The 26,599-nt window shown below is 41.4% G+C and overlaps 3 protein-coding genes across 3 annotated transcripts; 2 read left to right on the top strand and 1 right to left on the bottom strand.

The window, feature by feature from the left end:
* Positions 1 to 8,935: 8,935 nt before the first annotated feature.
* LOC134673548 (uncharacterized) lies at positions 8,936 to 13,913 on the bottom strand. Its single transcript, XM_063531546.1, has 3 exons — positions 12,399 to 13,913; positions 12,183 to 12,319; positions 8,936 to 8,983 (listed from the first exon to the last, which is right to left on the bottom strand). The coding sequence occupies exon 1, from the start codon at positions 13,911 to 13,913 to the stop codon at positions 12,657 to 12,659; it is 1,257 nt and encodes a 418-aa protein (XP_063387616.1). The 3' UTR covers positions 8,936 to 8,983; positions 12,183 to 12,319; positions 12,399 to 12,656.
* Positions 13,914 to 20,960: 7,047 nt separating this feature from the next.
* LOC134673547 (uncharacterized) lies at positions 20,961 to 23,077 on the top strand. Its single transcript, XM_063531545.1, has 3 exons — positions 20,961 to 21,360; positions 21,655 to 21,951; positions 23,046 to 23,077. The coding sequence occupies exons 1-3, from the start codon at positions 20,976 to 20,978 to the stop codon at positions 23,075 to 23,077; spliced, it is 714 nt and encodes a 237-aa protein (XP_063387615.1). The 5' UTR covers positions 20,961 to 20,975.
* Positions 23,011 to 25,239, top strand: LOC134673194 (uncharacterized). Its single transcript, XM_063531144.1, has 2 exons — positions 23,011 to 23,588; positions 24,495 to 25,239. Exons 1-2 carry the CDS (start codon positions 23,091 to 23,093, stop codon positions 24,576 to 24,578), a joined length of 582 nt encoding a protein of 193 aa, XP_063387214.1. The 5' UTR covers positions 23,011 to 23,090; the 3' UTR covers positions 24,579 to 25,239.
* The last annotated feature ends 1,360 nt before the right edge of the window (positions 25,240 to 26,599 follow it).

Below are 26,599 nucleotides of genomic sequence, written 5' to 3'. Positions count from 1 at the left end.
TCAGCTATTATAATCCGTTTGTTTCATTCTATTTTTCGATGAGGTAAATTGTAGCTCTCACGTGACCCAATAAATCTGGTCGGACTGCAAAAACTGCCAGGCTAAGGTGAGGCCGACCACTTTTTTTTTACTGTCCTCAAGGTCAGGTATCCTACCATACAAGTTTCATTCTATTTTTCGATGAGGTTTTTTTTGATGAATTTTTGTCCAACGTTTTTGCCATTTGTACAAAATCTGCCAGGTTAAGCCTAGGCCGACCAAGTGCGTTGGAATCTACTAAATGTCAGGTACCTCTACAGGGTAGGTATATTCTATTTTTTGATGAGGTTTGTTTCATGCAGCCGGCTCCCGGACTATAACCAATGCCCGGTAACTGACACCACATCGACGAAATTCCTGATACGCCAGATATTTGAAGATATGTCTAGATCCTCATTGTTTCATGGATATTGCAATGAAATTACCTTTCAGTATTGGTATAATATTAGGTAACAGGTTATGTTGGAAATTAGTTATGTGCAAGTTTCTTCCATACTTATCAAGTTTTTGACAGCAATTTGGCGCCTAATTAAAAAGACGGCGGCGTTTATTTGATTTTTTTGATCATCTTAGAATTGATAAAAAAAAAATTTTTTGGTATAATAATTTTGTGATTCTGATAATTATAATGTCGTAGTGTATATATAAAGTAAGCTAGAAAATATCCAAGAAAAATCACTCTGAATTTGTCAAATTTGTTTCGAATCAGGCCTTATATTTAAAAGGTAGTCAATGCTTTTCGAGACCACTGAATTTACAAGCCTATAGGTATGGAAGACAAAAAACCGATCTCCCATGACTTGGCCCACCTGAAGGCACAAATATATATTGTTGTAATCAAAAAGAAATATTCCATTTTTTTGCAACGAAAAGGGTTCGTCCTTTTTCCCTGCGTACGTGCTAAAATTTAATTCGTACCTTCCGGATTATATGAAACGTTTGGGCCCGCACATTTTAAAAACAAACCTTAGGGCCTTTTATATGTAGACGTGACAATAAATAATGGGGCCGTAAAAAATAAAAATGCTTTTTGTTAATGTTTCATGCGTTTTAGAGAAAGGTTTTTAAATGTAAATGTAAAAATATTTTTTTTAACCTCGTAAACAGTACAGGCTGATTTATGAGAGGTGGTCAGTAGGTACCAAACAATAAAGCGACGTAAAGATTACGAGGAAACCCTTATTAAATTTTATAAAAAAGTTTATAGTGTGGCTACCTATATAAATATTTTTATATTTTCTAATTTTATTACAATACGATAAAGATGCTAGTTTATAAAATTTGGTCACCATACAGTTACTGTTATTCGTAAGTACAACATATATCATATCACTCTTAACTCTTCATACAATACCTAATGTGTAGGTATGTCAAAAATCCCCTGGGTAAAATTAGGTTTTTTGTAGCAATTGCGTAACCACATTCAAAATGGGAAATATAAATTAATCGATTTCCAAATTACATTATAAACAATATATATGTCGCAGTCAAAAGTGTAAACTGGTCAAAAGAACTTTTAACCGACAAAAACAGGCAAAACTGCTTTTGACTGAGCATGTTGGTCAAAAGTAGTTTTACCTGAAAATCATTGGTTAATAGTAATTGTGACTGTTACTATCAGTCAAAAGTACTCGCACTTGTAGGTAGGTTAGGGTTATTTTTTTTGCTACGCCCAAAAAACGAAACTGTTCCCAGAGATAGGTAGGTTAGGGTTATTTTTTAGGGTTCCGTACCTCAAAAGGAAAAAACGGAACCCTTATAGGATCACTCGTGCGTCTGTCTGTCCGTCTGTCCGTCTGTCACAGCCAATTTGCTCCGAAACTACCAGACCAATTAAGTTGAAATTTGGTACACATATGTAAGTCTGTGACCCAAAGACGGATATGTAACGTCAACAAATGAATTTTAAACATAGGGGTTACTTTTGGGGGGTAAACGATAAAATTAAAAAACAAAGTTTTGAAAACTATATCGTGTTACATATCAAACGAAAGAACTCATTTTGAGAAACTCAAATATATTTTTTTTATAAATTTACGATAAAAATATTAGAAGTTATTCAAGATAATAGACAAAAAATGACCATTCCCCCCCCTCTATCTCCGAAACTACTGGGTCTAAAATTCTGAAAAAAATACACAAAATAGTCCTTTTCCTAAAGATGACAGGAAAACCTATCAGAAATCTAGAGTCAAGCGTGAGTCGGATTTAAGAACAAAAATGCGGTTAACGTTTTTTTAGGGACACAGCCGCAATGGTTTAAGTGAAACGTGATGTAGAAGGCCCGAAGCTCCCCAAAGAGGCGTGCATTTAGCTTCAAGCGTGAGTCGGACTGAAGACAAAAAATGCGACTAGGCTGTATCTGGCACATAGTCGCAACGGTACTTGTAGTACAGTCAACAGCAGAAGTTGCTAAGCGGCCGAGGTGTTCAAAATTACCTTGACATGCTCTTATTGTCTTTACTATAAAGTCGCGTCCAGATCATTTTAAATAGAACACTCTCCCGCTTAGCAACTTCTGCTGCTGACTGTACTGATTGATTAGGTTACTATTGTTACGTGTTTTAAAAAGCAGTAGGTATACAGGGTGGCTAAAAAATAAACTAAGTGTATTCCCGTTGCCAACGTGCAACCCTGAAATCGCGAAGAAAAATTTGGCTGTTTCATACATTTTGGCTGGTCCGTTTTCTATGGGAGGATACTTCTTTATTCGCGATTTCGGGGTTGGTCCCATACTAAAAGTTGCTCAGTATAATCCCAAAACCTCCCTGGCTACGGGAATACACTTGTTTTTTGGTCCCCCTGTAGGTATTATCTCTCTTCGGCCTTTGCTTTTAAAACACTTTCGGAAGTTGTAGGAAGCGCGACCCGTCGGACGCTCGAGTTTTCAGCTCTACGCATTTGGACACTTGTACTATTGTTCGGCATTTAATCTTCAGAGATGTAGAGATATGCCACCACGCCAGAAAACTTCATGTTACATCTGGTTTTCGATTGACACATTCGGGTTTTTCAAGACGTTTCACTCACGTCACGTTACACGTACAAAAAAAATTTGAAAATTGTGTGAAGTACGGAACCCTTGAAACGCGAGTCCGACTCGCACTTGACCAGTTTTTTTGCTACGCCCTAAAAAGGAAACTGCTGCCAGAAATAGGTATGATTTTCAGGTAAAACTACTTTTGACCAACATGCTCAGTCAAAAGCAGTTTTGCCTGTTTTTCTCGGTTAAAAGTTCTTTTGACCAGTTCACACTTTTGACTGCAACATATATACTTCTTAGACTATTTCTAGGAAGACAAAAATAAAACAAGTAAAGAAACTGACGAATGAATTTTGGCGCCTATAATTAAATTATGGTTATGATCAAGCATTTGTTAAAGGGGAGCAGGGGGTAACTTGATGCCTACCAGTGGCGGCGCGTCAAACATATCCATAGGCAAGCTGGGGATAAATTGGCTTACATATTTTCTTTACAACTATGCTCGAACGTCCAAAAACAGGCAAGCCGGTGAAAATCGGCTTTTATGGACGCGCCGCCACTGATACCTACATGTCGTTCCTAATGAGTGTTCGTTTAGTCTACCACGAGGGTTAGGTAACCGGTGGGATTTTTTAATTAAATAAGTAAAGCGCGCAGCAGAAAAATAGTAATATTATTAGTTCGGTATTATAGTACCTAGCTACGATTTACCTAGTTTGCTTTACGTTTAAAAAATATAAATTTTAAAGATGAGGATTTTTTGAATACGGTTCGGCTTGACTTTGAATTTTTGTTTTAAAGGGCATATATACATGTGTACCTATTTATTTACACAACAGATATACTTACTTACTTGGTTGGCGCGGTGACCCAAAATGAGTCTTGGCCTCCAACACAAGAGACGCCACTTTGATAGGTCCAGAGCGGTATCCCGCCAGCTTTCGCCGACGCCGAGCTATACAGTGGTAAGTACTACTGAACTAAATTAAAAACTAGGTAGCTTAAATCTAAAATCTGCCATTGAGGCGTTGTATGTACCAAGGATGCTGGCAGCATTTCCTCGTTGTATCGCAATGCTGCGATTTCTGCAAACAACTTGTGCGCGCTGGGACCCCATAGACCTGGAGGTCCAACATACCTTAGCTATATAAATACGTGAGTTTCTTTGTATACACATATTAATTGATATTCTTTAACATAAGTACCTACAAGCACTGTGTAAGTAGGTACTCTCCAGTTAACCAAATTCGAACTCCGGTTCGCTACTGACGCACCTTATATTCCATTCAACTGCCTGGTACATGGCATGCTTATATGTCAACAAATACATAGGTATAAGGGTAATATGACATCCGAAACACATGTGTTATTCCGATTATTTTTCACATAAAACCATAAAAAAATCTTCTATCATACGCACAAAACGACCCGGCTCAAAATCTGTCTGCCCGCTTTCTATTACCCTCGCCCACTGTAACTTGAGCCGTCCCCCCTTCGAATTATGGTGGGAAATACAAAGAGGCTCGAAATCGGGGAGGTCAGGGTAACGTGGTATACCCGGTAGCGTCGTATGACAGATGATTATCTACGGAACGTCAAAGTGAATAATTGGGCTGGAGGAACGCCCTCCCCTTTTGAAGAATACGTTTCGCGATTTTTTTGGCGTAGGCTTGCTTATACAACTTACCTATGTATGTACATTACGTGTTGCTATAAGTGATGATATCTATAGATACGTATAAAAGTGCCACTCTTTAAAGAGTTGGTAAAATCTTTTTTATGAATCTTGAAAAGAAGATTCAGTTTTATGGCACTGCGCTATAAACTCTAGATTAAATACTCCACTCCGTTATCGTTCTTGGAAATTCTATCTCGTTAAGATAACCATTATCGCTTTTGACGGTACCTGGGAGGAAGAAGTCTCATCAATATTTTTATTTTTCTTATGTTTTATATGAATTTGCAGTTTTGTCTATGGTCAGTTGAGTTCATACATACCTATGTATACCTACCTACAAATCTTTTCACTTTAATTAACCATTGCAATGAGGTGAAAAAATGTAAACATAATATTTTATAAACTCGACTGTACGGACATGACCGCAAAATTTGAACACTTATTCTTTTCTATTCTTACACTTACAAGTATGAAAATTTAATGTAGGCAAGATTTCTTGGACGCAGGTAGCTTAGATATAGGTAATTAGGTACAGGTACATAAGAGTTAGGTACCTACCACCTATGTATGTGAAAAACAAAACAAACGTTTAATCTATGCATACATTTTAAAGCCTTTGAATTCACCCTACAATCAAAAAATAATGAATTCCACATCAGCCCCGCTTGACCAAGATAAAAAACGTGTTTTCAAAACAAACAGCTAGACCCACGGAAAATTAAAATCTCTTATTAACGCACTCAAAAGCCCCCTGTCTCCCCTATATATTTGAAACCACCAAATTATTCCCACGTCAAAGGCGCTCAAGAAAATGTGGATGAAAAATCGTGCCTATTTTTCCCCCTAAAATGCCCCAAGTGAGCTCACCCCCGGGGGTGGTACGCACATGCGTATGACGACCCCCGCCAGTATTACCTAAACGCCGTCCATTTTGTTTTTGTGGAGTCTCTTTTTTTAGCGCTAGTGTGGACTTTAGGTAGATTATGTGTGGAGTTATCATCGATCTTTTGTTTTTTTTTTGTTTTTTTCTCTACTAGCGAGCCAACCGGGCTTCGCACACTACTTACTTAAACCCTTGGCCCGTGGGGTCCTAATGCTGTAAAACTTTTTAAGGAGCTTTCGAAAAGGATTGTAGACTTCACTGGTGACCGAAGAGCTGGCAGCTTTCTCGCTCAACGTATTAGCTTAGCAATACAGCGGGGAAATGCTGCCAGCGTCCTCGGCACCATGTCAAAGGGGCCCAATTACTTAGATATATTTTAATTTTATCTTATTTTATTTAGTATTAGTTTTTAGTTTTAATTTAGTTTTATTTTATAGATAAGTTAGTTTATTTTCATTTTTAATATTTGTATCAACCTTATCTATAAACCTAGTTCTTAAAACCTTAACAAATTATACACCGAAACCTTCCTCAAGAATCACTCTATTGATATCAATAGAATATCTATTGATATCCGGATTTTCATGCGGTTTACAATTACATATGTACATAGTTGTAAACCGCATGAAAATCCGTCCAGTAGTTTTTGAGTTTACCTATCGCAAACATACAGACAGTTAGACAGACGCGGCGATGTAGTGAGTTATATCGCGATGTCGATAAGTATACAAATATGTAAATTTTTTCTCCAGAATCTCCAACGACCGAATCAATTTTTAATCTTGGCTCCGGGTTGCCTAATAGGAACGCTTTATAGTCGCACCAAACAAAGTCTGCAGCGGATTTGATAGCCCACGAAGTGTAAGTGTTAAGTATACGTCATAATTTCATATAAGTTTGAAGTTTAAAATCTGTGTCCCTAGTGAAAAAAAGTATAAGTCTTGGGCAGCACAGTTGTAAAAGGGTGTAAGTTCTAAGTCACACCTGTGCCCTTTTACTCCTAAGCTGCGTGAGACTTGTACCCTTTTTCACTGGGGCCACAGAAATGACACTTGCACTGCGTGGGCTATCAAAATCGCTGCAGACTTTTTACGGTCTAACTATAATCTATTTTTTTTGGGCACATTTCTACCTTTTTTAAAGTAGGTACATAAATATAAAGTAACCCTTTTATTTATATAATTGCTTCATTTCACTACGTTCCATGTCGTACGTAGCAAGGTACAGCCGCCATCATATACATCGGAGCGCCCAGGGTATTCACAAATATCTGAACCAAGCCTCTATTATCAAGATCAAGAGTATCAAGACGTCTGTTCAGATAGTTTTAAGCACCTTGGTCTTATCTGATGGCGAATGTATACTGAGGACATCACAGCTTTCTTGAAATGAGTCCCTGGGCAAACACAGATATTGAGATTGTGACAGACAAGCAATTTTATAATTATATCATTTGATATTTACCACTAGCTTTTCGGTGAAGGAAAACATCATGAGGAAACCTGCATACATCTGCGAAGAAATTCAAAGGTGTATGTGAAGTCCCCAATCCGCATTGCGCTAGCGTGGGGACTATAGCCCAAGCCCTCTCGCGCATGAGAGGAGGCCTGTGCTCAGCAGTGGGACGTATATAGGCTGAAATGATGAAATGATGATTATAAATACTTATTTTGACTGCCTGCTAGCCTAGTCTGTAGTGACACTGACTACGAAACAAGAGGTCTCGGGTTCGAATCCTGGCAAGGACATTTATTTGTATGTTTATCACAAATATTTGTTCTTAAGTTATATAACTTATGTTTTCTATATGTTCGAACCCGGGACCTCCTGTTTCATAGGCAATCGATCCCACAAACTGTCGTATTCGAACTTCAAGATATTCACAAGAGACGACACGTACTAGATCCATTCTAGATACATTATAGTTTCGATATCAACTAGTTCTCTTTTCTAGCGCAATTCGGGCAACCAATGTCACTTTTACGTTAGATAGAGTAAGATATTGATCTCTAAGTCATATCCCGTGGAAATCGTTCAAGAGTATCTCCAGAATCGCGCAAATGTGAAATTTGACAGGTTAGATCTTATTATCATATCATATCGTTATCGTATCTTGGTGATGTCTAAAAGATATCTAATAGATGTCTATTTAAAAATCCGAATCGGGCCCAAAGTCCTTCCTCACATAAAACAGGACAGAATTCTACTGTGAAGTATAATGGTCGTTGTGATAAGATATTTCGTGAAACGGTAAATTCTCTGGGCTTACCGCGAACCACGTTCGACGTATTGCCTCTGTTACACTTATAAATTCGTACGTAAGTGTGACAGGGAGGCAACACGTCGAATGTGGTTCGCGGTAGGCCCTCTGAACCCGGGTGCGTGGTGACAATCGCTTACGCTACGAAAACGAGACGCTTTGTGTCTATCTCTATCACTCTTACATATTAGTGCGACAGTGACAGTTGCGTTTCGTTCGCATTATTTTCATGTAAAAAGCGTAGGGTTGACTTCAGCTCGTCTACAAAACACGCATGCGAGTGTGTAATGTATAATAGTAGTTTACGTGACTGCTACATAATGAAAGGCATTAAAATACGAAAGCTAGTTTCATAAAAACATCCCACGAGTGTTTTAATGCTTAGTTATTGTATACAGTTACATACAATGCCTTATTTGCACACATAATTATAAGCCTATGTTGTGTTCAAGAGACCCAATCGCGAAAACCGAAAATCAAAATTTCTTCTCCTGCCTCTCTGTCACTCCTATAAGCAAGAGTGGTAGAGAGGAGATAGGCTCTCAGGAACCGCATGTTACGGACGCCATTGCGCATTTGATCACATTGTTTGCATTTGACATTTCATAGCAATGAGTTCAAATCAAAATCCTTTGCTTTTCAAAGATGTTTGAAATCAAATTGAGATGAAATCGACACCAATTTGTATTTTGTAGTTTTTGTACGTTCGCAACAGCTTTCTAGACTAAATTTCTTTTATTTGCATTTTTCAGGGTTCGCGGCCGCCACAACGGATGCTGACGCGATGGAATGAAATAAAGTTTGTAGGTACAGTCACCTGCAATAATATGTTACTCTTCGAAGGCCGCAAAAATATGTGACACGCTCTTATGGCTCTACAAATAAGACCGTGTCAGATATTTTTGCGGCCTTCGTTGTGTAATATATTATTGCAGGTAACTGTACATGTCATTAAATATTTTCATTAAGCCCCCTCCAGACTAGATGTAGATGTAGATGTAGTGTAGGGACGCCTGGCCGGAAGCAGGCGGGCTGTCGATCGCGTGCCGCGTTCATTCAGCCCGATTCCCTGGAGTCGGAGCTTCAGTTTACTGTCCCGGCGGCATTCCCTCACCATTCTCCTCAAATCTTCTTGTTTTCCTGCAGAACAGAAGGACATCTTTGAGTTCGACGTCCTTTAGTTCGTTCTCTTTTAGTGTGTCTTTGCCGAATGTATTATATCGCGGTGCCGCATACATAATACATTCCGCTAGTAGGTGTAAGCTAGTCTCCTCCTTACCACAGTGTGGACAGGAGGCATCTCTGCTTATCTCCATTATCTTAAGGTGTCTATTGAGAGTGTTATGACCTGTAATGATACCTGTCAGAAGTCTCAGACTGCTCTTACCTAGTTTCAGAAGATACCTGGTTCTCCTGTGATCTATGCCTTTGATCATCATCTTCGACTGTCTACATCCAGTTTCTTCTTCCCATTCTCTTTGTGCTTCCATCTCTTTTACCTTCTCTATGACTCCCTTCGTGACGTCCGCTGACATAGGTAGAGCCGGTTCCGGACCAATGTGTTCCGTTTCCGCCCCCATCCTTGCCATCTCGTCCGCTTTCTCGTTACCCGTCACTCCTTGGTGTCCTGGTACCCATGCCACCGTGACGCTTCTTCGTTTGCCTATCGAGTTGAGCTCCTCCCGACATTCTCTCACAAGGGAGGAGGTAACCGATGTTTTCTTTAGTGCCTTCAGTGCTGCTTGGCTATCGGTATATATTACAACAGCACCTTCTTGCTGCACACTCTCTTTAATTATGTGTGCACAGCGCGCTATTGCACATACCTCTGCTTGAAATACGCTAGCATACCTACCCAACGGTATTGATACCTTCTCTCCCAGTTTAGGGATTACTATGCCTGCTCCTGCTAATTTCGTTGAGCTTCTTCTAGAGCCATCCGTAAAACAGATAGTCGTCGGGTGACTGACTTCTACCTTCCAGTTGTCTCTCTCTCCTATATGTATCCTGTACTTCTTGTCAAATATCTCCTGCCTTTTTATAAGGTCGTTATTGGCCATCAGCATCTCAAATTTTGATAGCGCCTCTTTTTGTATCAGCGCGTGTCTCTTGTCCACACAGCTTCCTCTCCATTCCTTGCATGCTTTCATTCTATACCACTGTTCGGTGGCTCTTTTCTCTACCTCTATCCAGAGTGGCTTCAGGCCTAGCATTACCTCCAATGCATGTGTCGGGGTCGTTCTCATGGCCCCTGTCATCATGAGGCACGCTAATCTCTGTACTTTGGTTAGGTCTTTTTGGTATTCTTTAATACGGGCCCTGTGCCACCATATCACTGCCCCGTATAGCACCCTGGGAAGTATCACCGCCTTGTAGATCCAGTGGATCATACCTGGCTTCAGTCCCCAGTTCTTCCCCACTGCCCTTTTGCATTGACACAGTGTTCTTATGGCTTTTGCCGTCTGTTCTTTGATGTGAGTTTTGTATCTGAGTGTACTGTCTAGAGTCACTCCCAGATATTTCAGCTCGTTCACCATTTCTATTTCTATGCCTTGTATCTCTAAGGGTCTCATCTCCTTTATTCTCTTATTAGTGAATAGCACTAGCTTTGTTTTCGACGGATTGAGATCCAGTCCTCTCTCTCTACACCACCTCAGTACCTGTCTGAGGCCTTTTGCCATTATATCTCTTATGACGCTAAGAACCGCCCCTCTCACTAGTAGCACTCCGTCATCAGAGTAGGCCTGCATATACATACCCCCTCTGTTGAGCTCCTTCACCATTGAGTCAAGAAGTAGGCACCACATCAGGGGGGACAGACATCCCCCTTGTGGGAAGCCTCTTCTTGGACTAATCTTCTTTGATACTCCTCCTAGCTCCGCCGTTATGGATCTGCCTTTTAGCATTTTTCCTATCCATTTTGCTATTGTCGGTCGGATGCCCTCTCTCCTCAGGCTTTCTTCTACGGCGTCGAAAGTAGCCTTATCAAAGGCCCCCTCTACGTCGAAGAAGCAGCCTAGTGCATATTGTTTTGTGTCTAATGCTCTTTCCACCCTTACCGTTAGGTTGTGTAGGGCTGTCTCCGTTGATTTTCCTGCCATGTAAGCGTGCTGATTCCCGTGTAGGGGGCATCCGCTGCTTTCCACTTTCTCTCTTATGTGCTTATCTATTACCTTCTCTAAAGCCTTTAGCACAAACGACGACAGACTTATGCTTCTAAATGATTTCGCCTCTTGGTACGATTTCTTCCCCGGTTTAGGCAGGAAGACCGCCCTTACCTCTCTCCATACCCTTGGAATATAGCTTAGGGCTATACTTGCCCTGTATAATTCCACCAGATTCTCCTTTATGTATCTATATCCTTTCTGCAGTAGTGCCGGTAGGATTCCGTCAGGGCCCGCAGCCTTGAAGGACGCAAAGGAGTTGATCGCCCATTCAACCCTCTCCTCCTCCACCACCTCCAATGCCGCCGCCCAGTCGGACTCCTCCTGCCCTTCCTGTTTACTTATTTCTGTCACCTCTACACAGTTCGGAAAATGTGATTTCAGCATGACGCTTAATATCTCTTCCGGTTCCGTAACCAGGTCTCCATTTATTCTCAAACTACCCAGTTGGCACGCTCGGTCTCCTGCTAGCAGTTTTACCACTCGCGCCCCCTCTGAATAGCTGTTTATGTCTCCCGTAAACCTCCTCCAGCCCTCTAGTCTAGCTTTCTCTCTCAGTCTGGTGTATTTGTTCCTGATCTCTCTGTACGCGTCCCAGCTCTGAGAGTCATCCCTTTTGGTTGCTAATCTCATTGCCCGGCGCACCTTTTTCCTTACCTTCTGCATTTCTCTATTCCACCAAGGTTGCCCTTTCCCTGTTTGCACCAGTTTCTCCGGGCATGCCTTGTGGTATGCTCCTATTATGATCTCATTCAGTCTGAGTGCCCCATGTTCTAGGTCATTCACATTCTCATACCTGACTCCCGAAGCAGTTGCTTCCCTTAGCTCCTCTTCGTACTTCATCCAGTCTGTTTTACGTGGATTTCTTACCTTCATCTTTTCTAAGCGACACTCGATGCTGTAGAGTATCCTGCGGTGGTCAGACATGCTATCCCCCTCATCCACCCTCCAGCTCTTAACCTTGTCGCCCATCTCTTTCGTTACTATAGTGATATCAAGCACTTCTCTCCTTGCCCTCGTTACAAACGTTGGTGTGTTACCTGTGTTCATAATTTCTAGGTCGTTGCTAATTATAAATTCTATTAATGATTCTCCCCTGTCATTGGTGTCGGTGCTACCCCACACCTCGTGATGTGCGTTAGCATCGCCACCAACAATCAGGGGTATTCCCTTACCTGTGTACCTAAGTACCGTTTCTTCTAGTTCTTTTGTCGGTGCCGCTCCGTCGCCCGGCATGTAACAGGACGCCAGCGCCACCTTGTATCTTCTCCCTTCTTTCGTCGTGAAGTGTGTCTCCACCACCACAAGGTCTCTGTAACATATGGTCATGACACAACCCATGTTTCTTATATCATTGCTCACATATATGCATGCTCTTGGAGGCAGCTCACCATTCCCTTCGTAGTGGAGAGCACCCCCCAGATGTCCCAGGCCTGCCACCTGATTCTTCCATGCATAAGGTTCTTGCAGCAGTGCTATATCAACTTCGGCCCTCCTAACGAATTGTCCTAGCTCGGACATTGCATCCTTGCAGTGTTGGAGGTTTACTTGGCATATGTTTATGTGTGTTTTTGTGTGTTGGTGTTTGTGTAGTGTTCTTTGTGTGTTCATTGTGTTGTTTGGTGTATAGTGTCGCTGTCCCCTAGCTGCTACCCGGAGAGTTCACTTCCGTCGACGACATCCATACTCTCCGTCCCCTCCGTATGGATATCGCCCGGTACAGCACTCTCCTGCTTCAGCTCGGGTTCTTCGTTTTTAGGTTCTGAGGGTTGTTGATTTGTGTTTGCCCTCAAGATCCTAACTCTTACGCTGGTAGCTGAGAAGTCCAGCACTTTGGTCTTCTCCTCACCCCAGTTCTCCTCAACTCCTTCCGGAACCAAGAAGGTTAGTCGGGTTCCTAGCTCCAAAGCGTCCCTTCCAGCCGCCTTCCATTCCAGGATCCTGAGCTCCGGTCGATCCGGGTTCTGAGCGTAAAGGAACTCCTTTACATACTCCGTCTCCGCATCGCCCGGAACCCAGACCTGCACCCTGGTCTGCTCCAGCTTACGCACGCTGATCTTGTGCCCGTCCAGCTCTCCGAAGTCCTGACTTAGCAGCCACTCCCTCGACTCCGTCGATTTTGGTGTCACAAGGAAGAATCCTTCCGACACCAACCCCGACGTAGCGAATCTAGGTGCTACCAAGCCAGGCTCCCCCCTTACAACCTTGAGGACGACCACCTCGATCAGCTGCGTAAGCTTCTTCCTGATGAGCTTCGCTAGAGCCTCGTCCACCGAAACGCCATCCTCGCGACACACCGCCACAGCCAGACCACGGTTCGCCTTCGCGACGTTCCGTGGTCCCTCTGCAGCAGCCTTGCCTTGATTCTGGCGCTTCGCCGGAGGACGCTCCGAGCGACCCTCATCAGTACTCTGCCTTTTCATCTTCAGGCCACGTTTGCTCGGGCCAGGTTTGGCATCCCCTTTGGTGTTACCCCCTGGAACGCCACCCCTTTCCCCAGCAATGGCAGCCTTTCTCCTTAGTTCCTTGGCTTTCCTCTTCTGCGCCTTGGACTCATACTTGTGGAACGGCTCGTTCACCACCGGTGTAGCTTCCCTTTCGGTTTCCCTTCCCTTTGGCGAACGCAGCAGCTCCTCTTCTTGCAGCGTGAGGCCCCCCAGCTGTAGGACATCTGGAGTACCCTCCCTTGCTTCTCGTCGTGCTCCTCCGGTCTCCTCGTCGGAGCTCAGAGTTCCACCCTCTTCAATGTTTGGGGGTCCATCCTCTGGTTTTTCCCCCTCCCGTGCTACGGTCGGGGGTCCACCAGCTGATCTCCCGCCCTCACATTCTTCTACCCTGACGGGTCGCTTCGCCGCTTGCGCGGTGTTGGTTTTGGTAGTTTGTTTGTTTTTCTTTAAATTCTCCATACACTATTTGATTAAATGGGAAGAAATAAAATTAGGGTGGTCAGCAGTGCTCCCTTGCCTGCACCCAGCAACATTTACTCCTACGCAGTGACGCCACTCTCCTACGCATAGTCGTTCGCGACAGCGATTATGCTGAGTGAGCTCGCAAGCATGGAAGAACAGCTCCTGTGTTGCTTCGTTGTGATGGGAATGTGCACGCTGGTTTACCCCAAGGAAGTCGCTCATGACCTCCCGGGGCTAACACTTGTGCACATGTTTCCCACCACTCCAGCTTCCGGTTCGGAGCAGAAGTGGTTCACCCCAAGGGCATCTCTCCGCGATACCCCGGGGTTCCCCGACAACCGCCCCTCTCCTTCCACTAGACACACCACAGGCCCTGCTCCCCCTCCCCTCGTCCGCTTGCGAGCCCAATCAGCACCAACCCCCCGCTGCCCACAGCCGGCTGTGAGGGCCCTCGGCACGTCCTCCCACCTTGACCCTGGGGGTTTTGGGGCGTGTTGCCATGATGGGGTTTCCCCCAAGATGACAACACGACCAGTGCACTCCTCATTTATCCGGGCTTGTGACCTGAACGCAGACCTGCGAAATCGACTCCACACTCGCGTTCGCGGCTTCGCCCGCGATTCACGCGCATAGTCTGGAGGGGGCTTTAGAAATAATGTAAGTTGTATCGAGTCTTTGATGCCAAATCAAAGGTACCTACACTACACTTGACATCAAAACTATATCTCTAAAATAAATGATGTCAGTTAGAGTTAGACAAAGAAATGTCTGCAGCGATTTTGATAGCCCACGCAAGTGTCATTTTAAACGTCAAACTTCTATGAAATTATGACGTATAAATAACACTTGCACTGCGTGGGCTATAAATCGCTGCAGACTTCTCTTATGGTCTAACTCTAGTTATCATTTTCATTTCATGTAGGTATTTTTATGTTTGACAAAAAATTTAGTCGTATATCAAGTATTAGTTATACGACTCGAAGTATTATAAAAGTAGCATAACAGTCGTCATTTTGACTAATGGTGCATTATGCAACTAAACAGTCGGATAAACTTATTGTCGTGTAGCAAGGTCGAATAAAAGTTTGTTCTACCTCCTACCTGAGATACAGCCTGAAGACAGACAGACGGACAGACTTCACAGACGGACAGCGGAGTCTTAGTAATAGGGTCCCGTTTTTACCCTTTGAGTACGGAACCCTAAAAAACACACTGTCAACAATAAACAATCTACTTTCCCTCCTTCACACTTTTCGCATACCAACCAACTTGAACCTTCCCCCACCATAAAAGGGGTGGCAAAGGGGGGGTAATCCATCATAGTGACAACTCTATTTATCATGATGAGCACTTCCTACGCTAATGGGGGGTTGATTTTTCCTGCGTTTATATAAGGAATGAGTTTTTGAAACGGATTAAATTTTTACGAAACGGGGCGTTGTGTGGAATATGGTAAGCCGAATAATTCGCTACGTCTTAACCCATTCAGCGCTAATCACGACACGCTGCCGTTTCGCCTCTACGAATTATTTTCGCTACATACCGGGAAATCCATGTTATCGGCTACGACCGTGGCTCAGCGGTGAATGTGTTAAGAGGGGGGGATCAGTTTGGAAAAGAGCTGATATTCTTCAAACTGGAGGATAGAGAGTCAGATAACGAACCTGGGAATTTGCGTAAGTCAGCATGAATAGTTGCGTATGAAACAACGCGCCAAATGTATAGTCTGCCGTCCTCGAATATTTTTTCCACATAGAGATTTATCTCGACTGTTCAAAACTCAAAAGTATCTGCTATATTTTCTTTAGTTACTTATATATCTCTCTTTGTTAAGCTATTAAGTATGACTCACGCTAGACCGGGCTGGAGCGTCGTTTTCTATGGAACGCACCACATGATCTCAGCCGGATCGGCCGTCATAGAAAATGACATGTCGGATGCCTCGGCCCGGGCACGGCCTGGTCTAGCGTGAGTCATCCTTTAGAGAACGGTACACATTTTAGACGCGAAGTAGGTATGATCCGTTATTTTAGACGCGGACTGTACTAGTTTTTAAGAAAGCCACTGCTACCTGACCTTCCAATCCAGAGGGGAAACTAGATCGTATAACTACTGTACATGAGGTATTTATAAAGAATTGTTCTATAGCAAAACTTCAAATAGTGCATTTCTATTCAAAGCAGTCAAACCAGCATTTGCGGGTAAATGGGGGCTCATTTCACCCCCCACCCCCTAAAGCCAAAAGTGTGCATTCGTACATAACGCTTGGGACTGGGAGCCAGATTTAATGTCGCCTAAAGTAGTATAGGTACCGTAAACTCGGGTTACTTTGACTCAATGGAGGGTAACTTTGACCCACATGAAAACCTCATTTAAAAGAGTCTAATAAAAAACAAAAATGTCAAGACATAAAAACGTCAAAAGTTATAGTTCCTTTTTTTAGCATTAAAAATAAGGTAAACAATCTTGATGTGTCTTTTAATTGAAAAACACATTTTAAAAATAAGTTACGGCAAATATGTAATAATTATGAATCTAATACGATCATTTACATTCTTCTGCTTTCATAAGCAATAGTTATTGATTTTTAAAAAGCGTTTTTCAATTAAAAGACATGTCAAAATCGCTTACCTTCTTGCAAGTTCTTTCTAATGCTAAAAAAAACGAAGTATAGCTAAAATCAAACATCGTGGCATATTTCCATAATTATACTGCAATAATATATTATAACCTGGACCGAGTAAATCTCTATGACCAAAGTGACCCTCTAGGGCTAAAGTAACCCGATTTTACGGTATTTAGGTACTTACATACACCATGGCTACGAGTAAATCCACCAATTTTGAAGGATATGATACTTAAATTAAGCTTAAGCTTTGTTTAGTTAGGAGCTAGGTCGATCTGTATAAAGGTGCCCACTGATTAACAGTCCGCCGGACGGTATCGGCCTGTCAGTTAGAACAAAATTTTGACAGTTCCGAACAACTGACAGGCCGATACCGTCCGGCAGACTGTTAATCAGTGGGCCCCTTAAGATTGTCCCCAAATATCTTTTTTTCTGGTTCCGTACCCAAAGGGTAAATACGGGACCCTATTACTAAGAATCCGTCCGTCTGTCCATCTGTCTATCACCAGGCTGTATCTCGTGAACCGCATTACCTAGGCCGTTGAAATTTTCTGAGATGATGTATTTCTGTTGCCGCTACAACATACCTACTACAAACAGAATAAAATATTTATATTTAAGTGGGGCTCATGAAAGCCCCACAACAGCGAACAACAAACGTGATTTTTTTGCCGTTTTTTAGTAGGTGCGAGTCGAACTCACGCACGTCCGTATCTGCGCAAAAATCGCGAAGATCGTTGAACCATCTTCTGGGTCTTTTCCTGCTGCGTTTTCCGGTTCGCGGTCTCCACTCAAGAACCTTTCTGCTCCATCCACCTTCGTCTTATTAAAGTCTGTTAAAAATGTAAAACCGGGCAAGTGCGAGTCGGACTCGCACACGAAGGGTTCCGTACCATAATGCAAAAAAAGTCAAAAAAAACGGTCACCCATACCTCCCGTGAATCCCATCCCATCCATCTTAACGTGAATTTTTATCGAAGTTAAGCAACGTCTGCTTGCTTAACTTCGGTAAAAATTCACGTTTGTTATATGTGAGCCCCACTTAAATCTTTATTTTATTATGTTTTTAGTATTTTTTGTTATATCGGCAACAGAAATACATCATCTGTGAAAATTTCAACTGTCTAGCTATCACGGTTCGTGAGATACAGCCTGGTGACAGTCGGACGGACGGACGGACAGCAGTCTTAGTAATAGGGTCCCGTTTTACCCTTTGGGTACGGAACCCTAAAAATCGTAGACAATTCACATATCAAAAGGAGTCCACGAACCTTAATCAAATCCTCTCTGTAAGTCTTTTGTTAGAAAACTCTTTGATCCAGACTTTCCATACCAACCTGGGAACAATAGATTTTATTACCGCACTATAACCAAGACAAATGAGAAATAGACAAACTACTCTATATTTACCTACCTTCCCCTTTACCCGCAAAACTGGCGCCTTCTTTCACTAAAACTCGGAAACCCAAAAATAAACTCAAACACAATAGAAAAAAAGTTTAAAATCGCAAAGCAAAAGAATCAGCTTCAAAACTCGAGGCACTTTCTTTTACATACCCGAAATGCTTATCTAATTTTCAACCGTAACATTAAAGGATTAGATTGCTTTTTTGCGTGACGGCAAGTAGGAAAGTGACGCCATTTTGAAATGGTGTCGGCGGTCAAAATTTATTGCGCATAAATAACCTCTACACTCTAACTCTCTAACTCTCAACATAAAGTACCTCTGGCTAACCCAGCGGGAGGGGTAGGCTTAAAAATCGGGGGAGGGGTGGGGTGCGTTTTTAGCGCTCGCAGGCCTATTGGGGTGTTGATGGCTCCAGGGCCGAACTGAGGGGGGATTAGTGGTAGTGATTAAATAGAGTGGTTTCATGATGTTGAATGATTTGAAGATGATTACAACATTCTGTTTTTAATCAGAACACTATTATTTGTGATAACTTTAATTTGGTAGCTATATTGGTATGCTTGCGTTTTGATGTTGTAATTTCCATTGTTGCTGTTGTATATCATATAAGAGTTAAAAAAATATATTAAACTTACTTTTAAAATATTTTGATTATTGATTGAACCAGCAAAGTTTTTGGTAAATCGTAGCGCTTTTTAGATCATAATACTTGCGGTTTCCAAAAAATATAAATAGGCCTTTCCTCTAGTACGTAACTTTATAGAAAAAACCGTATGTAACTTATTACCTTCACAACAACTTTCGCTCCATAATAATAGATAATCAAAATGTGCCTATAAATAGTAGGTATATATTATTCGGTGCCATTCCATTTAAGTCAAAATCGGTCCTAATTTTAGGATGGGAACGGTGGTTCAGGTTGGTACAGTGGCTCAGCTGTTATATGCGAGTAAAGCTATTAGTGTGCCTACTCATACAATCGAAAACGCTCGGATTAATACAGGATTATTTTGTGTTTTTGTAGGCCGAAGGCCGTCACTACGAAGGGTTCGAAACGTCGTGATGTATTATAAATATGTCGGAGCCTGACACCAGAAAGACGTATTGGAGCGTTATAGTTCATTATTTTAGACGCTTGTATAAAATCTATTAGCAATGTTGAGCTACATATTATTTGGCTGTAACGAAATAAATAAAGTTGCGTAGAGAGTAACGCCGTCTATTGGCGTATTGTTGAAATTAAGTTGCGCAGAGAGTAACGCCATCTATTGGCGTGTTGTTGAACAAAAATGACAGATAGAAGGCTTTAGAACGTCGAGAGGTTTCTCTTGAGTGAGCGTAGGCATGAGTTGGCATTTTTGTCGGTATGTTGGTAGACTGGTCGAGCAGGTTTGCCAACTTGACTTTGAGGCGGGAGCAGAGAGGCTCCGCCGCTGGTAGTACTTCTTGGTCGGACCGCGCTAGAGATCGGACGTTAGCCATGCCTCGTGCCTAACTCGCCACGTTCCTGAAGGCTTATACCTGAAGGATTATGCTGATAGCTTATAGAATCCCGCGTTCTCTAACCATTGAGCTAAGTGTTTTATTTCAAGTGTTATATTGATTTCTTATATTTCATTAGAAGCTTACTTTTGTGAAATAAAGAAAGGATGTGTTATGTACTGTTTTGAAAAGATTTGTCCCTCTGAGTTTGTTGCCGGTCTCCTATAAGGCTAAATCTTCTCAGGTCAGGGTTGGAGCCGGCCTAGTTTGACTTGAATAAAGATTTAAACGATTTTATGTGATCTTTTTATTATCAAATCGATCCCTTGAGTTAAAAATAGCAATTAGTTATTTTTATCATTTGGTACTGAAATATAGTAGGCGCTAGTATGGTTAACGAGTCCGAATTTTTAAATCATGCACTGGTAGCAGTGGTAGCTTACTGGTTTAGCTGTGAAGTAATACAACCTAGGTACTACCCCCACGCGCCCACCCGCCTTTAAGACCATCGGTATCCGACAAATATATATTCATTATACGCGATATAAACCTGTTGTCATAGTTATATTTAATGAGTAACTATCGCGGTTACCGAAGACAATGATATGTATAAAAGTTATTTTTCTTGATTTGTGGCCCTGTACGTATAAATACTTTAACCTGACTGGCCCTTGTGTTTGATGCTTGATACAAATGAATACTGACAATTATCATGAATATAATAAATTAGGTACCTATTTATACATGTTAGCAACATTGAAATAAGAACTATAAGTTCTAAATTTAAAATATTAAAAATAATGTTATTTAGTTGCCATAGCGGCACTTCTTTAATTTTCTTTCCTATGATAATGTAGCGTGATTTCGATTTTTTACATTTTAATATATATTTTCGCCTATTTTAAATTCCAACATCATGTGAAGGCGCTTCATATGGTCATTCTATGGAGAAAATCAGCGCCGAAGATGGAATCACGCAATAAACTACATTGAAGGTCAGAAATCATTCTTTATCACGCCGACTTATTGAAGTCCTGAGCGGCGCATTATAAATGATAAAGAATGCAATATTACATTTTTCTCGCCAACGGCGCAATAACAGAAGAATGAAATAATTATCGTTTTTTCTTTCGCCGTCTTGCAAAGCCGAGCGGCGCAATACGAAGAAAAACGCAAGATTCATATAAAACGCTATGAAGCACCAACTAGCGCTCTCAGTGCGTGCAAGAAACATTCGTCTCGTGTAGTCAACGTGCAACCTGAACGCATCCCTTCGTGCTCGTGCGGGCGGCAGCATTGCGCAATCCTCGAGTTCCTCGACCAATCGCAGCGCCGTACGTGAACGCCGAGAAAACGCAACACCGCGATTCAACACAGCGATAAAGCGACGACGCCATTAATCGGTTTCTTGTTTGAACAATTTAATTTGCCGTGTTAGTAAATTACTTGTGACTCGTGTATTAGTGTATAAAAGTAGTGTAGCATTGTTTAGTGCTTATAAAGTGTAGTGATTGTTTAAAGCATTTTATACAGAATTGTAAAAATGTCAGACACCGAACAGAAAGAGGCAATAGCCGCGCGTGGTCGCGCCAAAGGGTCAATTACACGTTTAAAAAACAGCCTTGACCGAGAAGCGCTCATAAATTCGCCGATAGAGTTAGTGCTAGCAAAGAAAACTAGGCTTCTAGAGACCTTTCGTGAATATGAGCGCCTCACTAGCAAGGTTGCCTCGCTTTTTTCCTCCCCACCAGCTACTCTCGCCACCGATGATGAGGAGGTTGAAGACAACTACATTTTATTGTTAGCTCAGCTAGAAAGTATAATAAATGTCATCCGCCTGAGAGACAACCCTCCTCAAGCGAGCCCTAGCGTAAGTGTCAAGTCGGAGAACCTCAAGCTGCCTCGAGTCGTCATAAAAACATTCACAGGTAAATACACAGAATATTACGAATTTTCAAACATGTTCACAGCCATGATCGACAAGTGTACTTCCTTTTCAGCGGTGCAGAAGCTGTATTATCTTAAAGGTTTTTTAAGTGATGAACCGCTCGATTTAATAAAAAATCTGCCATTAGAAGACAACAGCTACCCAGAAGCACTGCGCTTACTGAAGGAACGATACGATAATAAAGTTCGAATTACGCAAGAACATGTTAATGCACTACTAGATATGCCTACAATCACGCGATCTAATGTCACTAATTTACGGAATTTCATTTCAGTTGTCAAACAGCATCTTGCTGCTCTGCAAAACCTGGGTGAGCCGGTAGATAAGTGGGATGCCATAATCATTTGCATCCTATCTAAGAAGATCGACCTGCCTACCTACAGAGCATTTCAACTGGAGCGAGATAAGAATGTGTCGCCCACGGTAAAGGAATTCCTAGGATATGTTGAAAAACGTGCCCTAGCATTTGAAAACACTGACGTGAAGGGGCCTTCGCAGAGCTTTGTCAGCCGTCCTGTGGCTGCAGAAGCAAAGCTGTCAGCGCATCAGCCTCAGCGGCAATGTTTATACTGTAAGTGTGCACATAGATTATATAATTGCCCGAGTTTTAATTTAGCTTCCATTCATAAATGCATGGAGTTCGCTTCAACAAACAACTTGTGTAAGATTTGTTTGTCGCAACACAAGCGCAAATGCAAATTTCATTTTCGGTGTAAGGTGTGCAAGCTACAGCACAATAGCTTATTGCATCAAGACAAGCCTACTCCTTCTGTAACTTTGTCTGCAACAAGGAATAGAGCCCATAATATAGTTTTGCCTTCTGCTCGTGTCAAGCTGATTACTAAGTCATGATTCGGTCAAGTTGTGTTTTTTGAAAAACTAATTATAGCCAGCATTCTATGAATGTAGTATGATACCTTTGGGTATGGTGCTTTACGCAGGCTAGCGTCCCTCCCCCTCCCCCTGACGCAACCCCCCCCTTTTAGCATAAATATGTCCCGGTTGGGAGTTTTTTTTGCTTTTTGGGGAAAGTATACAATATAGGAAAAAAGTGTCAATGAAAGAAATGTTCCCTATTAAATTCTAAACAAAAAAGGTTATATTCATTTTTTTGATATGACGCACCATATTCATGTTATGGCTAGATGAACTTCGACAAAATTTAACCATTGAAAAACTTGCAGAAGATCAATATAACATAGTACGTGATAGTACTAAAAGAAATCATACAGGACAATAACCTTGCAAGCTTATTTTCCGTATAAGATTTTTTTCAGTACTATCACGTACTAACTTATAATGAACTTCAACAAGTTAATACATGAATATGGTGAGTCTTACTAAAAAGTTGTATATAACCTTTTTTGTTCAAAATTTATTAAGGATTACTTCTTACCTTGACACTTATTTCCTAACTCTAATACTTTTCTCAAAAATAAAAAAAAACCGTAAACCGGGACATATTTCATGCTAAAAGGGGGGGTTGCGTCAGGGGGAGGGGGAGGGACGCTAGTGTGCGTAAAGCAACATACCCAAAGGTATCATACTACATTCATAGAATGCTGGCTATAATTAGTTTTTCTTGCCCATACATTAGAACATAATTTAACCGAATCATCAGGGCGAGTAATATATTGCAAGGCATTGTTAGATGGTTGCTCACAGGCATCGTTCATTACACAGAAGATTGTGGATAAATTGGGATTACCGATGCAAAATACTAGTTCTAAAATAACTGGTATCAATAATGCCAAGCATGCGATTGACAAATGTATAAACCTTGATGTGCATTCTGCTGTTTATCCATTCAAAATAAATGTCAATTGCAAGGTTGTTGATAAAATAACAACAAAGTTGCCACAGATTCCTATTAACAAGTCGCACATTACATTGCCTACTAACTGCAAACTAGCCGATGAGAATTTTAATAAGCATGGTGATGTGGATTTGCTGCTAGATGCTGGTGTCTTCTTTCAGATTCTTCTGACGCAGACGAAGAATAATGGAGACCAAGCAACCAAACAGCCTATCGTGACTGCGGGCACTGCAAGTACTTCCGCACCGAGCCTTACAACCTCGAGTGCTGCAGCTTCGAGTACTTCAATAGCATGCGCCGCTACGCCACAAGGTCCGACACTAGTGCAGACATCATTTGGCGTGATCATCGGTGGTCGACTGCAGCTACCTGCAAGAAAAAAGTCCAAGCAGGTAATATCTTTGCTTTGTACGGAATGCAATGAATATCAAAGCGACCTGTCAAGTGCTTTTGGGGAAACTAAAAAGGTGACTGAAATTTTCCTAGATAAAATACCAGAGCAAGACTATTGCGAAAAACCTTTTAGGGAATCTACAAAGCTAGCAGATAATAAATATGAGGTCTCACAGCCCAATAAGTTCCCTTTAGAGCAAGAAGTCAACTCTGAGTTAGGAAAAACTTCTCACCTGGCACTCAATGGATTTCTCAATCTAGAAAAGAGGTTGCATGTGCCGCAGAATCAAACTCTTTTCACAAAATATCATGATGGGCATGGGCAATTAATCCTCCATAATGAAGATTGTATATTTTCAGAATATTCACCTCTGCCCACCGAGTTACCTGAACTGAAAGCTGATCATACCAGTGCTCTGTGCCTTACAACCACAGTGCACAACCCTGATCTCTTTGAAATAATAAAAAAGTTCTCTACTATAGCAAAAATGACTCGTGTTCTTGCATATATCCTTAGGTTTTGCAATAATGTCAAACCAACTTCTCAGAACCTTAAGGACTTAACTATAGTCAAACATGAGAAAGCTCAATTCCTTTCAGATGATTTAAGGATGCTGCAATCTGGCAAGCAACTTAAAGGTAATTTAAATCTGCTAACTCCCTTCCTTGATGGCGAAGGCATTATACGAGTTGGTGGTCGATTGCAAAACGCGTCGCTTCCTTATGCTGCACAGCATCCGGCAATATTGCCAAAACAGTCACCTATAACAAACTTGCTTGCAAGAAATGAGCATATATGTTTACTAGATGCAAGACAAAATGTAATCTTATGTTATTCATGACAAAGGCACTGTGTAATAGACCACTGTAAAAAAGGTTATACATAAATGTGTAATGTGTTTCAGACTGAATGCCGTTGCCACAACTCAGCTGATGTGCTTCATGTCTACACCACGGTTCACTGCGTCGTGCGAGTTCGGTATTCGTAGTTTAATTGTAATGCGTAGTGTAGTGACAATTCACCTCCTCTCGAGTGGCTCATGGCGAGGGTAAATAACTTGTTCCCGGGGAAGAACTGCATAGTACGCGCAGTTGAGCGACCCTTGGAAAAGCGGTCATATTCACAAAGGTCTATTACAAAAATATGTGTACTCCCAATAACTTAACAATAATTACATAAAATGTGTTAGTTTAATGTGTCTAAAATGCCTATTGTAAAGGTAGCGGCAACATACTTGCCATCATAAAGGAATTACGGTTCAAAATAGAATGACTACAAAGGAATGTCAAATGGTTAATTCTTAAATTCTGTAAACAAAGAGCTTTTGTTTATATATGTTAACATTTGTGTTGATTACCAGATCATCAGTTGTTTTCTTTAAAATGTAAGTTATATTAATTTAACTGTAATTGTTAAATGTTGCTCATATTAACATAGGTACCTACTTATTTAATTTCATATGATTCTCGTGGGGGAATAATGTTAGCAACATTGAAATAAGAACTATAAGTTCTAAATTTAAAATATTAAAAATAATGTTATTTAGTTGCCATAGCGGCACTTCTTTAATTTTCTTTCCTGTGACAATGCATGTTTTGTGTGGTTTCTGAAATAAACTATTTTTTCCTAAAAGATTCTTTAATAATATACAGTCCACTCATGCTCTACTACCTACTGAAGCCAAGACCGCTTCAATACATACGTATGTCTCTCCTTGGGCTTCTGAACCATCACGATCGTGCGAGATATCCAGGCCAGTGTACTTTGACATCAGAATGATATCTAAATCATGTTTATGTAATGTTGGGAAGAATAATTGAGAATTTGGATAGATATAATTGGTAAAGCTGGTCTAATCAAACTGTAACTTTACCTAGATAATGATACCACACATAGATAATGTCACCAACCCTCCCGAATGCGGCCCTGCGCCGCGTTTAACCCGCACCCTCTCGACCCCTACGCACGTCTCACTCGCACAAACTCCAAAAAGAACTCTCCGTCGCTTTCCACCCTTTGCTTAAATTATTGCACCTACATTCCTACCCTGGAGACATATCTCGGCTAACCCCGCGCGAACTAAACTCGACTTTAACACTGTGTTTTAAAGTCTAAATTGCAAGCGAAGGCGGCAATCGTAAGAACGAATCTCTAAAGAACGTATAGTTCTGTTGATCTGATAGCTATTCCATTAGATACGGATCTAACTTCGCTTCCGCTTGCAAGCCAAACTCAACCCTAACGTATTGATATTAAGGTTTAAAATAGCTTTTGGGATGGTATGTAAAATTTGTCTTTTGTGAATGAAAGGGCTATAACAGACAAGGGCCGAGTGCAAAGGCGGCGTGTATTAAAAAGGCTAGGAGGGGGGGCGGGTGGTGGGGGGTCGGTTCATTGGAGGGGAAAGACGCATTGTATCAGAAACCTTGAGAGAGGATGGACGTCTGATATCGTTTTAGAAATAATTGGGGTTTCTTGGTTTTTAAGTTAGTTAGCCTTTTTGATTTCTGTTTTTTGGCTTGACCTGTTTAACACAAATGTGTTTAAAAATAAAAACATTTTTTGGGTAGATCTATTGTATTCTTAAAATAAATATTTTATATTTATGTAGGTACCTATTTCTTTCTTTCATGCAATAGTATTATAACTTTATATTAAATGAAGAATAAAAAAAAATGTTTCTAACAAGTAGACATACTCAAAGCTCCCACCCGGTAGGTGCTACTTTTTGCATTTTTAGGCACCATAAAGGATGACTCACGCTAGACCGGGCCGGGTCGGGTCGGAGCTTCCGGCACTTCGTTTTCTATAAAAGCACCACGTGATCACCGATCAGCCGTCATAGAAAATGACATGTCAGACACCTCGGCCCGGGCACGGCCCGGTCTAGCGTCCGTCATTAAGGTCAATTACACTTTGTCAGAATCCATTGTCTTTGCCCTTTGTTATCATTTATAAACTAAATCATCAAAATAAAAACTTAACTACTTCAAACTATACTACAGAATA

Source organism: Cydia fagiglandana, chromosome 18 (assembly GCF_963556715.1).
Source record: "Cydia fagiglandana chromosome 18, ilCydFagi1.1, whole genome shotgun sequence".
Lineage (NCBI taxonomy): Eukaryota > Metazoa > Arthropoda > Insecta > Lepidoptera > Tortricidae > Cydia > Cydia fagiglandana.
This window is presented reverse-complemented; position numbering and strand designations above follow the sequence as displayed.

Bases quoted from the DNA above. Each gene is read 5' to 3' on its own strand.
- LOC134673194 (XM_063531144.1), top strand. From the start codon at position 23,091: ATGCAAAATACTAGTTCTAAAATAACTGGTATCAATAATGCCAAGCAT. The intron at 23,589-24,494 runs GTAATATCTTTG...AATGTGTTTCAG, and splicing joins CAAGAAAAAAGTCCAAGCAG to ACTGAATGCCGTTGCCACAA.
- LOC134673547 (XM_063531545.1), top strand. From the start codon at position 20,976: ATGTCAGACACCGAACAGAAAGAGGCAATAGCCGCGCGTGGTCGCGCC. The intron at 21,361-21,654 runs GTAAATACACAG...ATTTCATTTCAG, and splicing joins CGTCATAAAAACATTCACAG to TTGTCAAACAGCATCTTGCT. The intron at 21,952-23,045 runs GTAAGTGTGCAC...GGTTGCTCACAG, and splicing joins TCAGCGGCAATGTTTATACT to GCATCGTTCATTACACAGAA.
- LOC134673548 (XM_063531546.1), bottom strand. From the start codon at position 13,913: ATGGAGAATTTAAAGAAAAACAAACAAACTACCAAAACCAACACCGCG.